General features: G+C 44.9%; 1 protein-coding gene across 1 annotated transcript in view; it reads right to left on the bottom strand.

Moving 5' to 3' along the window:
• The window catches only part of KCNK2 (potassium two pore domain channel subfamily K member 2), a 99531-nt gene that overhangs the window by 71652 nt on the left and 10776 nt on the right, over nt 1–17103 (bottom strand). Inside the window, exon 3 of the mRNA XM_066611710.1 lies at nt 4128–4245. Within this exon, the coding sequence (XP_066467807.1) occupies nt 4128–4245 (118 nt within the window). The remainder of the gene's footprint in view (nt 1–4127; nt 4246–17103) is intronic.

Genomic DNA, 17103 nt, shown 5'->3' on the forward strand with positions numbered 1-17103 from the left:
TGATTTTGCTCCCTTCCCAGCCTCAATCCAACTTCCTCCCTGCCCTAACTCTGCCCCATTCATTCCCCCTCTGTCCTTTGCAACCCAAAGCTCACATTGTCTTACTGCCTCCAGAAGGGGCAGCTGCATCTGACAGTGGACCTCCAGTGCTGCCGCCACTTGTGGTAGCATTCACAAAATAGGCTATGCACACCATCAACAGCCATTTTCAAACAGCGGGACACTTCCAGTTTTTATAGAAAGCCCCTTGTGCTGGCAGAATCTTGTGTAGGACTGGTAAGCTAATTTAGCCAATGGTAAGTTAGAGTACTGAGGCTTAGGGTGCAATTCTTTCCAGCACTGACATAAGGGCAACGCAACTCTGAGGTAAGGGAACAAACATTGTCTGACGTTGAAGAGGCCTCTATGACTGCCCCCCAACTGCAGGATGCAGCACATGCCACGCTGGCACAGCTATGCCAGTACTGGAAAGTTGGTCAGGATTGTGCTCTTAGTGGTTTGCCTAAGGGCACCTTGTAAGTTTATGGCAGAGATGAGGTTTGAACTAGGAAACTCACCATCAGCGTGCACTGTAGCAAATGTGCCATAAGGCACATTTGCAGTCTTCAGCACCAGTAGAACACCAGTTCTAGCTCAGCGCTGGCCGGCACTGGGCTAGCACCGGTAGAGCACTGGTGCTCTGCTGCTCAGCGGTTGCACAGATCGCTGGGCAACAGAGAGGTAGGTGAGGCATGGGGGGGAGACGTTCCGGGGCAGGGGGAGGCAGAGGGAGTGCAGGAAGAGTACAGGAAGGAGGTGTGCTGGGGAGGGAGCAGAGCAGGAGGGAGGCGGGACCAGTGGAGCTTTGCTCCACCGGATCCTGAGCCTCCGTGTTGGGTCACCCGATCGACACAGAGGCTCTTAATTCTTACACCAACCCTTGAGTCGCTGTAGAATCGGGTAGCCCCATTGTGGGCTACTCGCCTTACCCCGGGAAAGAGGACAAAAGTCCCCTTCTCCTGAGGTACCTCCAGTGCTGCCCGCTGAGCGCACAGGATATACATCAGGTACATTTTCTAAACCTTATTCAGCAGCAGGTTCCATTTTTGAGACTGTAGACCAGACTGCATACATTATTCCAAATGTGAACATCAGAAACAGTTCTCATTTGATTTTATTAACTGAAATTGAATTAATTGCAAGAATTTTACTAATGTTAGAGGCAGCATAAATACAACTCAACAATGTATGCAGCACATCAATTGTGTCATGTAACATTAAACTAGGGAATCATTGACAGAGAGTACTCCCAAGAGCAAAAATGCTATTGTAACACAAAAATAAATGTCCCATGGTAATGATAATAAGTGATTATAACAGTGGTCTGTTAGAGCATTATAAGATCTCTGAAATAGCATAAATTTGTGATGTTGTCAGTATCATTATGCTACAGTGCAGAACTATGCGTATTACCACAAAAATGAGGAACAGGACTTCAGACAAATAATTCTTTCAATTTAAAAGCATATTCATTCTAGTTCTAGAACTGCTTGCTTAGTATAGAGAAAATATCAATCATAACCTCAGCTTGTAACAAAAACCTTTCCGGCACAGCTATAAAACCTAAGTATTTGATCTCTGCGCTAGCCTGTATACATTCCTTTACTTGGAAACAAAATCCTCATTTACTCAGTTGTTCTAGCAAATAATACAGTCCTAAATGCTTTAAAGGGGAAAAAAAAAGTTTATAACCATTTAAATATCCATAACAAAGTTATAAACTTTAACCAAAAATTGCCTAAAGCTGCACTATGAACCAATTATAAAGCACTTAACTCTCCTTAGCAAGATGGTATGATAATAAAATTTCAATAGCACTAAAAGCACATGCAGAATTCTACCCATTATGTTTACAGATGGCATTCTGTTTTTCTGCATCATTTCAATTTCTTCGAGAGTCAACTTTATATGCATCCATGATGTGATTATTTAACTCATAAATTAAAGCTACAGAAACATGCAGGACACACAGCATTAGATCCTAGAGAAAATAATTTATAGTACTGCCCAATCCTATGGCCTCATCTGCAAGATAAAAAAGAGTGTGTAGGTCTGGTGCATGGGTTATTACACTAATGAAACATCACAGTTCCTTGTCTTAAACTGGGGCAGCAAAACATTCAGAATATCACGCTGTTGCATTAGCGCAGGACAGTGGAGCAGGCCATGCATGAATAAGAAAACAGTAGAAAGTAAGTACAGTGGGCTATGACAGGGCAGAAGCACGGAGTTTGAGGCTATTCAGGTGAATGGGACCTGCCTGTTCTCCCCTTTAGCTCCAGTAACCCTTTTTCCAAGAACCTCTTTTTCCAGCTGAGCAGATGTTTGCATTCAGAGCTCAGCTAAGAAAAGCATATAGAAGGACAGACAAAAGGAAAATAAGGTTCAGGCGGTGGGGGGTGCTTCTCACTCCTTACCCATGTGTCCCATTAGCAGTAAAAAATGGAACCTACCCCTTCCTTCTATATGTCTCTGATAGATCCATATTTACACATATCTGCTATAATCACATCTACTGTAGTTTGGCATAGTGCAACTGTTAATGCAGCATCTGCTATAAAGAATGTACAGTGTAAAATGTTAAGGAAAATCTTTGTCCTGAATTACTGCATGTCTGAATTGTTGCACTGTCCTGAATTATCTGCAGCTGCTGCAAATCTGATTGCATGTTGCATGAAGTCACAAAGTCAGATCTGTCTGTGTTCACCCCAGTTTAGTGTCTTTTCCAGTGGTTTGCTGGTGTCTCTTTGGTGTGTTTCTTAAATTGTGAGCCCTCTGGCAAATGCGTTTTGCCATGTAAGCTGCTTTGTGAACTTTTGTTGATAAAAATCAGCATATTATAATATTATTTATATGTCAGGTTCATTGAAAAAATGCATTTCTTAAACTGACTCCCCAGAATTTTGAGGCCTAATTAAGAATGTTTAAGAAAAGCTACATTGAATTAAGACTACAACTCCTAGAGACCTAAATCAACAGATTTAAGCAAAATCTGGTTTTAAAACATGATTGCAATACTGTCTGCACTTACTGTCTGTACATTATAAAATACCATTCTCGTCTTGAAATAAAGCTATTGTCTATTAAAATTTGTCGGGCTTCCCCTCCACCCACAGGCCCCCAACTTACCCAGGGAAAGGACTTCTGGGTCAGAGGATCAGGAGGAAGCCAGTGGAGCAGGGGACCACCTCCCTATACACTGCCTGGGCACTCCTGTGGGCGGCAAAGCGCAGCAAAGGAACACTGCGTGCCAAACCCCCCGCTTCTCCCTCTGCCTTGGAGGAGGGAGGGGGGAGACAGGACGCAGGCTATTCGGCTGCTGGGCAGCCGCCCCTCCCCCACCTCAGGGGAGAAGGGGAAACCAGCCGAGGCCTGCCTTGCCGGGCAGGGCACCTGGCTGTGACATCAGGAGCCCACAGTTGGACCTCCCAACGTCATCTGCAGAGCTACAGGACCCAGGTGGGCAGGGCCTGCCCACCCCCCAAAGGCAGAGACCAGAGCAGAGGCAGTAGCCTTCCTAGCCATCTCAGGAGCATCCCTGGCAGCTCCAGGTGAGAGAAGGTTGGAGGGAAACAGGGAGAGGAAGGAGAGGAGTGCTGGTAATCCCGGGGACAGGCGCTTTTTGTACTATCCCTGTGAGGGAAAGGGAGGGGCCAGAGGGGAGAGGTCTGCCCTACATAAACCTGGATGACAAGGCAGTTGAGAGTTAGAAGAGCAGGCAGGAGGATCTGCTGACAGCAGCCCCTGCTCCTGACTCCGGTAAATGCTGCCAACCCAAAGAGGGGGAACTGGGTGACACAACCCCCCCTTTCTTCTGGGGAACTAGTCTGAGATCTCCACAAGGGGATCCCCCTCGGAAAGGCCGGGCAGGCCCTCCCCTTCCCCCACAGGGAGGCCTCACAATACTATTATTTCTTAGACACGTGTATCCATATGAACACTGATTCAGCCTACATCTTCAAACTTAAAAATAAAACTATTATCAAATGGATTAACAAAATTTGCCATATAGAACACAAACATATATTTTAAATTAAATTTGTTTTAGGTAATATACTGTTAAAATATAATAATAAATTGTGTCCTACCTATGGTGGTTATAACAGTGCCAGCAAAGAAGAAAGAACTTCCCAAATCCCAGTGACTGACTTGATTAGACGTGTTGCCTTTAGGATTGACTCCTGCATTTATTGCTGCCACTACCTGCTGCAAGTTTAAAAAGATTTTTGTAAATATTTCATGAAATATAAACAAGAATGTCAGAATATACTGTTCTGTATGTTTGTGAACAGAAATTAGCTTATCAGTTGTCACCCAATTAAAAAAACAAAAACAGAAGGGAACACAAATACTTCTTGAAGTTCTACAACTGACTTCAGTTCTAGCAGTGATAGACCTAAGCCTCAAATATAATTACATACAAATTACTCATTTCTGCAATCCTGGGTTACCTTTTGGGTTTTCTATGGGGAAGCATTCAAGAGTTTGCAAGTCATTAGGGGTCCAATACAAAGCCCAGCGCAGTTAGTAGAGAAAACCTCAAAACTTCTGAAGGCTTTCTCCAAAGACCCTACTATGATATAAATATTTAGTTTGTATCCACTTCCTTGATCATTCTTTCCAGCCCCAAATATTTTGACAACCATCACCTGGATACTCAGTCTATTTTTACAAGATAACAACTACTTCAAGTTACTAACCAACACAGAAGATGAATAGTCTTCCAACACTGCTTCCCTTTCTCTGTTTTACCAATCATTTATTGTCCACATACCTTGCTTTACAGCGTTTTGCTAATGCAGCGCTTTTTGATTATACTGTAAGCTACCATTGCATCTCAGGAAGGCATCCTGAACTGTATGGATGACACATTCCTCCATGACTCCCTCCCATTATCCAGTTAACTGGACATGGTCCATTATCAGGTCACCCAATCACGGTACCAGGAGGAACAATAGCCACTGCCATTAAGCTTTTAAAAGCTTGTGATTCACTCTACAGTGATATTCGCTGTATGGTAGTGGTCTGCAACCTGACCCACCATATTAGTGTGATATGCATGTACAAGAGATGTTCAGCCCAATCCTAACTAACCCCTCCTGGCCAATGCAGCCATGCCAATGGATTGGGCTGCATTCTGTGGTTTGCAGTTCTGGGGAAGGCAGTCTCAGAGGCCTCCTTGAAAGGGTCTCCTCAGATTTGCACCAGATATTTAGCTGGAGAAGAATCAAGGAGAGAAAGAGAAAGGAAGAAGGACCAGAGATGTAGTCCTGCTTCATGCCAGCACTGCCAGAATCAAACTCTCCTATTCAGCCTCCCACTCTACCCCTCCCTTCCCAGAAGCTCTCTTGTTCCCCTCCTTGTCCAGTTCTGCTTGCCCACCCATTGCCCACTTTCTACAATGGTTTACCTGCTCTGAGACAGGTGCTGTTTGTGATAGTTGCAGCACCAAAATGCCACCAGTGTTGCACTGTTTGTGATGTAGTGAAGGCATGTACGCTGTCACGCATGCCTTTACGACTTGGCAAAGTCTACTTAGGAATGGGCTCTTTGTTCTAATTATGACAAGTAAGGTTTCGTTTTCAAAAGTGGGATACAAAGGCTCAAGCAGCCTGGAACCTATGCCTTCTGATGATAAGGTCATGGCTTTTAATGATGTATGCGTGCAGTTGGTTGCGGTTATACGGTTAAAGGAAAGACACTGTGAATACAGGTCCTCTAATCTCTAGAAAGCTTACAGTTACCAAGAAAACCTGCACCAGTTGAAGCAAAATCTTTATTTATATGAGCTAGCTGTGGTCGATTCATTATCCAAAATCAAAGCAAGATATGAAAACTACAAACTGGCAAATGTCAAACGGAAACCAGGAAGAAGCTGGCTATGCCATTGTCCTAGCTGTCAATGAACACACAAAGAACACACAAAGCTAGTTGAAAATTTGTAAATTCCCTAAATGGAGTTTGATCTAAAGAGTAAGTATATTCGGTTCTATATTCCTATATTGATCTATACATTAGCAATAGTAGTATCTGCAAAAAGGAATTTCCATGGAACTTATTAACATCTAGAGATAAAGATAAGCATTGAAAGCATATTCAGCTCAAATAAACTCTGGTCTCAGTATAACTCAATGAGCAAAAATTCTGACATCATGTGTTTCAATGGTAAAAATAGCCATTACAATTAATGATATCTGTATAGCACATTCTTTTAAAGTGAACTTTTAAAAAATGTACTAGCTGCATGAGCTTATTCAAAAATAAACCTCTGGGAGCAATTTAGCTTGCATGGAAATCAGTGGCAAAAAATATCTATTGGTTTTAATGGATGAAGGTGAACCTCTCACCTCAAACTATTTTCAATGAAAACATCAATAGTTGTTGTTGCCAACCTTCAGTCTCGAGAGACTATGGTATCGCGCTCTGAAAGGTGGTTTTGGAACATCGTCTAGTGTGGCTGAAAAGGCCAATTTGGGAGTGACAATCCCTTCCACAATGGGAGCAAGTGCAGTCTGTCCCTGGTCTGTCTCCCTGGCTATGGGCCTTCCTTCTTAGCCTCTTAGCCTCAGACTGTTGGCCAAGTGTCTCTTCAAACTGGGAAAGGCCATGCTGCACAGCCTGCCTCCAAGCGGGCCGCTCAGAGGCCAGGGTTTCCCACTTGTTGAGGTCCACTCCTAAGGCCTTCAGATCCCTCTTGCAGATGTCCTTGTATCGCAGCTGTGGTCTACCTGTAGGGCACTTTCCTTGCACGAGTTCTCCATAGAGGAGATCCTTTGGGATCCGGCCATCATCCATTCTCACGACATGACCGAGCCAACGCAGGCGTCTCTGTTTCAGCAGTGCATACATGCTAGGGATTCCAGCACGTTCCAGGACTGTGTTGTTAGGAACTTTGTCCTGCCAGGTGATGCCGAGAATGCGTCGGAGGCAGCGCATGTGGAAAGCGTTCGGTTTCCTCTCCTGTTGTGAGCAAAGAGTCCATGACTCGCTGGAGTACAGAAGTGTACTCAGGACGCTAGCTCTGTAGACCTGGATCTTGGTATGTTCCGTCAGCTTCTTGTTGGACCAGACTCTCTTTGTGAGTCTGGAAAATGTGGTAGCTGCTTTACCGATGCGTTTGTTTAGTTCGGTATCGAGAGAAAGAGTGTCAGAGATCGTTGAGCCAAGGTATACAAAGTCATGGACAACCTCCAGTTCGTGCGCAGAGATTGTAATGCAGGGAGGTGAGTCCACATCCTGAACCATGACCTGTGTTTTCTTCAGGCTAATTGTCAGTCCAAAATCTTGGCAGGCCTTGCTAAAACAATCCATGAGCTGCTGGAGATCTTTGGCAGAGTGGGTAGTGACAGCTGCATCGTCGGCAAAGAGGAAGTCACGCAGACATTTCAGCTGGACTTTGGACTTTGCTCTCAGTCTGGAGAGGTTGAAGAGCTTTCCGTCTGATCTGGTTCGGAGATAGATGCCTTCTGTTGCGGTTCCAAAGGCATGCTTCAGCAGGACAGTGAAGAAAATCCCAAACAAGGTTGGTGCAAGAACACAGCCCTGCTTCACGCCGCTTCGGATGTCAAAGGGGTCTGATGTGGAGCCATCGAAGACAACAGTGCCCTTCATGTCCCTGTGGAAGGATCGGATGATGCTGAGGAGCCTGGGTGGACATCCAATCTTGGGGAGAATCTTGAAGAGGCCATCCCTGCTGACCAGGTCGAAGGCCTTCGTGAGATCTATGAAGGCTATAAAGAGTGGCTGTCGCTGTTCCCTGCATTTCTCCTGCAGTTGTCTAAGGGAGAATACCATATCAGTGGTGGACCTGTTGGCTCGGAATCCGCACTGTGATTCTGGATAAACGCTCTCTGCAAGTACCTGGAGCCTCTTTAGTGCAACTCGGGTAAACAACTTTCCTACAACGCTAAGGAGAGAGATGCCACGGTAGTTATTGCAGTCACCCCTGTCGCCTTTGTTCTTGTACAGCATGATGATGTTTGCATCCCTCATGTCTTGAGATACTCCACCTTCTCTCCAGCAGAGACAGAGGATTTCATGCAGTTCAGTGATGATGATCTCTTTGCAGCACTTTAGGACTTCAGCAGGGATGCTGTCTTTTCCAGGTGCCTTGCCAAAGGCAAGGGAGTCCAGGGCCACGTGAAGTTCTTCTAGGGTTGGTTCACTATCAAGCTCCTCCAGCACAGGCAGGCACTCAATGTTGTTCAGCGCTTCTTCGGTGACTACATTTTCTCTGGAATATAGCTCAGAGTAGTGCTGCACCCAGCGTTCCATCTGCTGCATCCGATCCTGGATGACCTCACCTGTGGCAGACTTCAGAGGGGCAATTTTCTTCTGTGTTGGACCTAGGACCTGCTTGATACCATCATACATCCCCTTGATGTTGCCCATGTCAGCTGCTATCTGTATCTCGGAACAGAGCTGGAGCCAGTAGTCGTTAGCACATCTCCTGGCATTCTGCTGGACTTTGCTGCGAGCACCTCGGAGGACCTGCAGGTTGCGCTCACTGGGACAGGCCTTGTATGCTGCTTGAGCTCTCCTCTTTTCATCAATGACTGGTGTCAACTCCTCAGAGTGGGCTTCAAACCAGTCTGCCGTCTTGTTGGTCTTCTTGCCAAATATGGACAAGGCGTTGTTGTAAACGGCATTCTTGAAATGTTCCCATCTGTTGGATGCGTTTGCATCGACTGGGCCTGGAAGAGATTCCTCAAGCGCTCGTGCAAATTCCTCCACTTTTCTCTGATCCCGGGTCTTGCTGGTATCAATGCGAGGTCTTCCTTCCTTTTTCGTGTGGTACAGTCGCTTTGTTTGCAGTTCACTCTGCTGCACACCAGGGAATGGTCTGTGTCGCAAGCAGCACCCTGATAGCTGCGTGTGATCTTGATGCTGGGAAGGCTGGAGTGTCTGGTGAGAATCAGGTCGAGCTGGTGCCAGTGCTTTGATCTTGGGTGTCTCCAGGAGACTCTATGTTGGGGCTTCGTGTTGAAGAATGTGTTGCTGACACAGAGACCATGAAGACAGCAAAACTCTAGCAGGCGTTGGCCATTTTCGTTCATCTTCCCAGTGCCGAACTGACCTAAGCAAGTGGGCCACGAACTGACCTAAGCAAGTGGGCCACATCAATAGTAAGAGCAATGAATGTAGTTAAAACTGCAGGTAAAATAGAATTCCATGTTATCTGTATATTCAATAAGCATTAAGTTTTGTGGGCCTCAAAATATAATAACAAATTTTATTGCATTGGTAACATTCATACTAATTCTTAAATATTCTGAATCATAAGCTCACAATGAAATCATTGCTGGTTTGCCTCTATACATGACCAACAGTATAATATAGCAAATGATTAAAATATATTTCTGATATAATTCTTTTGAGACAACTAAAATAATTGTAAATGTTATTGCTTTATTGGTTTAAAATTTGTGATACTTGTATCACAAATATGGTGTTTGTGTTTTGGTGCTAATTCAAGCTGTTATGTATGTAGCTCGAATCTTGCAATCTAGAAGGTACTATATTTTTTCGGTGGTTCTCAATCTTTTTGCCCAAGACCCACTTTTTAGAATGAGAATCTGTCGGAACTCGCCAGAAGTTATGTCATGGCCGGAAGTGACATTAGGCAGGGAAAATTTTTAACAATTCTAGGCAGCAATCCTATCCACACTTATCCAGGGGTAAGCCCCATTGACTATCATTGTAAAAAGCATATACATTGTAGCCTGCTAAAAGTACAGATCTCCCCAAATGCAGTCACATACCATGTTGGCATCAAGTCTAATATACTAAAAATAAAATATTGAAATGAATGAAGACCCACCTGAAATTGGCTCGCAACACACCTAGTGATCCCACAGTTTGAGAAACAGTGTTTTATTTCATGCTTTTGTGTTTTTTCACAGTTTAGGATCCCATAACACAATCCTATGAAAGGCTACTCAGAAGTTAAGTCCCATTGTATTCAATGGCGCTTACTCCCAGGAAAGTGTATAAGGGATTGCAGCCTTTTATATACTGCTCTGACACTTGGCATTAACAGCCCAATCTGTTAACCTACGATGGTACACCCAGGCCACATGGTATGTGCAGGTTGGGAGCCTGCTTGAGGTAACCTCAGGGTAAGGGGATATTTTTCCTCTTACCCCATGTTGAGCCCCAGCCTGCCCTATTGAACTACTTGGATCTGCACCAGCTATTTAGCTGGTGCAAATCTGAGCAGCCCACGAAAGGCTGACCGGGGCAGGAATTAGGATGTGGCATGTGCTGCCACCCCCGATTCCTACCGCCCTCCTGGGCCTGATTCTCCCCCATTCTATCCTCCCCTGCCCAGAAACATCCCCTCCCCACCCCCAGAATGTCCTCCTGCCACCCTTTTCCATCCCCTGAGATGCTCAGCACAAACTTACCTTGCTCTGCCAGCACAAGGACAGGATCTTGCAGTGGCAGGCCAGCACACATCCTTGTGCACGGCCTGCTCCCAAGTCAGTGCAAACATACTTTCTGGCATGTTTGTGACACTTGGGAGACAGTGCAGGTGGCCTGCACCATTACAAGTCAAAGTTAGGATTGTGCCGTAAGTCTCACTGACTGTAATGAAATTTCCTTTAAAATAAGTGTGCTTTGAGTTATAGCACTACACCTACATCTTCAAAACAATGGGAGAATATTCACCTCTGACTAAAATGATGGCAAGTAAGCACTACTCACTTATATGGAACTAAGGCCCAATTTAAATGTGACACCAGATGATCAAGAATTTACCCGTCAACACTGTTTGAGCCTGCATCTCATATAAATTGGGTTACCTTGCCTGCCTGTTTTCTATTTGCATTTCAAGAACTCAAAGAACAGGTGGGTGCTGTGCTGACAACCGAACATTGCACTTGTAACTGCTGAGTTTAACACCACATGGTGTTCTTGGCTGCTCAGCATGATGTTTATTATTGCCACATAAATGCCATGTTTCCTTATTTATAGTTTGTGGATGATCTTTGGCCTGATCAAGTTTGCAGTCAAGTTTGCATTCATGCATTTCCACATAAGCTTCCTTTGGATTACAGTCTGGTATTAATCCCTATGAGTTGGCTTCAGGTAGAGCAATACTGCAGATAAAGTAATGCACAAGTAATGCTGAGTAATGCACACCCCTTCTCCCCTCCTGCCCATTACAACTGACTGGTGAGAATTTGCACCAGGCTTCATAGTTCCAATGGCATTCCTGTGTTATTACTGTCCAGTCTGCAAGTTACTATGCTTATACAATAGCTCCTAAAGTAGATTCCTGTTATATATGATTAGGTATTCCTTTTATATGATCAATTGCTATGGAAATATTGATATATCACAATAACATATGGCTCATGATTCCAATGACACAAAACTACTCAGTTCATGTTTCTATCATGCAGTCAAATACACACAACCCTTCTAATGGGGCAAAGAAAACCTTTTAAAGTGGTGCCCTTGTAATTAGCAAGGGGTGAGCAACTGTCCTTTTCCAGCCCAGCTTCACATCTTTTCCAGTGGATATCACTGGTGTCTCTTCTGCTTCTTTTTCAGGTTGTGAGCTCTTTGGGGACAGAGAAGCATTCATTGATTTATGGCCTAATCCTAAAGAGGGCCTGCACCAGTAGAAAATGCATTCCACTGGCATACGCTGTTGCAGAAGTGCTGTAAAGGGCTGCAAGGCCAGGTGCACTGGCAGGAAGGCCAGAGCCTTCCCACTGGTGCTGGTGGTCATCGACAGGCCCACAAGAGCAGGTAACAGCCCAATCCTAATAGAAGCAGCACTGCCGGTTGCAGCAGCACCAAAAGGGGTAGTGCTGTATCCAGCAGCAGCCCTGCTAGGACTGCCTAAAGCCTCCTTGGGGGAAAGGAACTTTCAACTCCTTCCCCCAAGTAAGGGCGCAGGGACTGCAATAGGTCTCCTCCAGTCTCTACCAATTATTTTGCTAGCACAGACTGGTGGAGCTCTGTTTCGGGCTTTTCAGCCCAACATGGAGCATAGGATCTGGTGGAGCAGGGCTGATAGCTGAAGTTATATGAGCTGAAGTTACACGAGTACTGATAGCTGTTAAGCGCCATTCTAAGGGCCAGACTAGATGTATACCTAAATGTGAAATGTGACCCAATGGGATGGTAAACTTTTTAAATTAATAGCACATGGTGGTGGTTGGCATCCTTCAGTCTCGGAAGACTATGGTATCACGCTCTGAATGGTGGTTCTGGAACAGTGTCCTCTCTAGCGCGCGAGGCCTGGGTAAAGTAGATATGGAGGATAGACCGTTACCCATGCAGCAAATCTCCCCTCTCCGCATTGCTGAAATGGTCCAATGGAAAGGCAGAGGCCAATATGGTTGGTTCCAGCGGCATCACAGGAGTTGCCAGAACGTGACTGTGTTCAGCCATGTACTGCCTCAGGGACTCCGGCTCCGGATTTTGCCTTGAGGTTGACTCCTGAAGCCTTTTCCATAACTGTATGTAGCCACAAGGCAGTGGAGGTTTGGGATCAGAGTTTTCCTTCTCTCAGATGAGCTGCCTTCCCAGGCTGACGAGTCTCATCTACCCGGTGGCTGTTTAGTCGCCTCTTACTATCAGTGCAGCCAAACTGAGGGCCTATTCTTATCCCTAGCCCCCGTGGTATGCATGACTGAAATCTAATGAAACTACAGTAAAAGGGCAGGGATTTTTTTTAAATACTTTACCCACACTGTGGTTTTGATTCTGATTGCAGCCTCACCTGAATGCAACTTTTAAGTTTTAAAAAGCTTCCATTGAAAGCCAATTGCTGGGGAGGTTTTTAAATGAAAAATGGTGCGCAGAGGGCCATAATCAGGATAATACCATGATACAGGCAAAGAACTAATGTCTCCTATGCCCTGCCATAATTTCACATAGATTTTGTGGTCCCACATATGCCATCAAAGAAAACTACCCTCAGTGGGACTGCTTAGGTGCTTGTCTAATTTGGTCCTAAGTTGCATATGTCAGAATTGATTAGTGAACTGATAACACATGCATGCTCCTTTGGTTGTTGGGTATTGCGTTTCCTTTGGCAAACCTACAGCCCACTCTTAAAAGATGCCTTCTGGATATATTTCAATGGTGTAAAAATTCTGGTTATAAATCTCTCCACCAGGAAATAGTAACATATTCCCTAGAGTAAATGTTACATGTTAAATCAATACCACTTTATAGGGCAATTTGGGTTTTATTATAGTACTCCAGTACTGTGTTACCAAACAATCCATATTTTTTAACCAGCTTACCATCCTTTCCAGACCAATAGATGCAAACTGCTGACACAGCCCCTATTGTTATTTTGGTCACACTAAATCATATTCTGTTCTGCATACATGATTTTATAAGTGTATTCTGTCATTGTATACTATAAAATTTGATAATCTATTAAACTATTCAATTTCATATCTACATGACATACAGCCCAATCCTAACCTCCACCATTGAGGAAGATACAACCATGCTGAGCGTGTACTGCATCCAGTGTTGGGGGAGGGCGACCAGAAGTCCAACTAGAGGCAAGTGAAAAACTGTTTTACTTACCTCTGAGTAGGCCTTCTGGCTCCCTATGGGTCTCCTTGGCCCCACATCAGCTACGTAGCTGACATAAGTCCAAGGAAAGAAAGTGGGTGAGGCGAATAGAAAAATGAGGGCTAGGATCCCGTGTGGACTTTTGCCACCAAGAGCCATCTCCAAGTGCCTTGGTGGCACTTCTGCTACCAAAAGCCATAGCCCAGTCCCTATCCTCCCCCTCCCACCCCAGAATGCCCTCAACATCCCCCTCCCCACCACCAACTTAACAACCCCAGCTGGTCCTCCTGATGTATGTGCTGGTGCATGTGCTGCACGCTGGCCATGTGTGGCAGCAGCCTGGAAATGCGTGACTGTGCCCCACTGCAACAGCTATGCCAGTGCTGGAAAATTGGTTAGGATTGCACCCTATATTAACTAACAAAGCTAAGCACATATGGTTTATATATTGTAAAGACGCAGATGCACCCATCCCTTTGCTTCTACAACATCATGGCCAATGCTGGCTTTACATTCAATACTAGAAGTGCAGGCCGTGTCACTCGTTATTTTTCAACTTACAGCCCAGTCCCAATAAAAGTCCTGTGTTGTGATGTGCAGCTTCTGCTGTATCCAGCGCTGGAACAGAGACTGCTGAAGGTCTTCTTCAGCTAAGAGAACATTTGTCCACTTACCTTGGGTAAAGCCCCAGCAGTCACAATAGGATATCGATATTGCTGGTGCAAATTTGAAATGCCCCTTGTCAAACTTCCAAGCCCAGGAAGGGGGGTGGGATATGGCAATAGCTGAGGTAGCTGTTTCTGCCCCCGTCCCTGCCCTTACCCGACCCATAACACCTCTCCCCGTCTCTGTTCTGCCCTCCACCTGCCCCCTGCCAGCAAGTGGAGCACCAACCTGTTCCGGTGGTGCCGGCCTCCAACTGGCAGTGACAGGCTGACTCCAGCCTTACTGCTGGTACAATGATCCCTCATACTGCTGCGATAAGTCTTATGGCACATTCGTGACAATGTGCATGCCCATTCTACTGGCAGTAGCCAGTTTAGGATTGGACTGTTATAGCACTAGGGTGGTATATTGGTTTGAGAATTGGACTTAGACCTAGAAGAGCCTGGTTCAAATTCCTAATCAACCATGAAACTTCCTGGGTGATCTTGGGCCAGTCACAATCTCTCAGCTTCACCTACCTCAGAGGGTTTTTGTGAGGACAAAATGAGAGGAGAAACTATGTATAGCACCTTGAGCTCCTTGGATGAATTGTGGTATAAAAATGTGATAAATAAAATAAATACATAACTCGGTGGTTCCATCTGTATTTCCATTAATGACATAACCATGCTTGTAATCCTGGTGCATGGCTTGGTAAGTTTCAAAGAGAGGAAATTAGCATCCTAGAATGTATGAGCTCAGTGGAGTTTTATTTCTTTAATGGCGTTCTGTTTTCAAATTTACGTATTTTGCTGGTGGAACTTTGAGGTTTGCCTCTGAGGGACAACCCAGAGAGAAAGCAGGATATTTTTTTGTACGTCAGTTTTAAAACCCTGAACAACTAGGTTCTTCTATTTCTTTGGTATGTGAGCCCTAGTCATATGTGTGATCTGTGAGCCCAATCCTATCCATGCCTACTCAGAAGTAAATCCCATTGTAGTCAATGGGGCTTACTCCCAGGAAAGTCTGGATAGGATTGGGCTCTGTGCCTTTCCAAACTGGAGCACTGAAGGAGATTTCACAAAATGGATATCCTCCGACATGGTGACCTGTGAAGAGCCCTGCATCATCTGAAATAATACCAAGGAAAAAAGAACTGGTTCAAGTACTTCACTACTGCAAGTACAGCTGTGTCCTGTGATACTTGAAGGAGACAGTGAAGGCCAAGGAGTGTCTGTAACTGTTGCAAGATAAAAATCTGACTGTGGATCACTTGTATAAACATTTGCCTATGAATCTACTTTCCCATTAGCCCCAAACTTTTGGTGGCATAGACAACGTTACACTTCCATAAAGAAACTTTAGACCAGGGGTGTCAAACTCATTTCATACCAAGGGCCGAACAGCATTCATGGTGCCTGCTGAAGGCCGGAAGGGATGTCATTAGGCAGGAAATGATGTCATTAATCAAGTCATAACCAAAAATAAACACTTTTTTCCACTTAGGAACTCATTAGCTGCAAATGACAGAAGAGAAAATGCACAAATCTTGATCGTATTTCAAGTTATGGGAAGCCCAATTTTCATGTGGGCTGTCCTTATAGCAGTAACACTTCAGCACTGCTCAGCAGCTGAAAGCCTGAGGGCCGGATTAAAAGCTTCCGCAGGCCGCATCCGGCCCCTGGGCCTTATGTTTGACACCGCTGCTTTAGACAGCTATGCCACACTTTACTCCTAAATCTGAATAGGTTACAACACATTTTCAGATATCAAGATATCAAGTACATGCTTTCATTTAAATGACAGTCTAAAGAAGTAAATAATAATAAATCTTTACTACTGTTTTATCTTCTGAGTTCCTTTCCCATCTAAGGCTATGTGGGGGGTGCGGCAACAAGGGAAAAGACCTTTTAAGTGGTGGCACTCCATTGTAGAATGACCTCTACAAAAACATCTACGCAACTCTGCCTTATTTTTTGCAGCAGTGTAAACCTTTCCCCTTCCCCAGGCTATTAAACTGTTGTTTTAATTTCAGCTGGAGCTGGTTAAGAGCCCAATCCTATCCAGTTTTCAAGGGCTGGTGCAGCTGTGCCAATGGGGTATGCATTGCATCTTGTGGTGGGGCAGCAGTCACAGAGGTCTCCTTAAGGTATGGGAACATTTGTTCCCTTACACTGGGGCTGCATTGTGGTTGCACCGAGGCTGGAAAATTGGATAGGAGTGGGCCCTAAGTCAGCATCAATCACAAAAGCTACCCATGTGTTTGCTTCTTCATTACCACACATATTGCACTGAGGCCCCTTGGAATTTAGCAAATGGCCCAGGTACCATCCATGAGGGGCCCTTTCATACATTGCCACTATGTCATGGATCCGAACCATGTCAAGGTGATGTTCTAATGACAGTGTAGGATTCCACCACTTAGATAACATGACTTCATATGAAGACATTTGACTTCAGTTACTGACTGCTGGATTTCCCCAGTTGGAAGTATATATATATCTCATGGTTGGCAACCTTCAGTCTCGAAAGACTATGGTACAAGCCTACAGCATCCAGTATTCCCAGGTGGTCTCCCATCCAAGTACTAACCAGGCCTGACCCTGCTTAGCTTCCGAGATCAGACAAGATCAGGCATGTGCAGGGTAACAGTCATTTGTGGCTCAATCCTATCTAAAGGAAGTACCAGCGAAACATTACCAGCGTTACTGAGCCATTGGGGAACAGTGATCATGCTGCGATCCGTTTTGACGTGCACGTTGGGGGAAGAATACCAGGCAAATCTCTAACAAAAACCCTTGACTTCCGACGGGCGGACTTCCCTCAAATGAGGAGGCTGGTTAGAAGGAGGTTGAAAGGGAGGGTAAA

The sequence above is a fragment of the Tiliqua scincoides genome, chromosome 1, assembly GCF_035046505.1.
Source record: "Tiliqua scincoides isolate rTilSci1 chromosome 1, rTilSci1.hap2, whole genome shotgun sequence".
NCBI classification, from domain to species: domain Eukaryota; kingdom Metazoa; phylum Chordata; class Lepidosauria; order Squamata; family Scincidae; genus Tiliqua; species Tiliqua scincoides.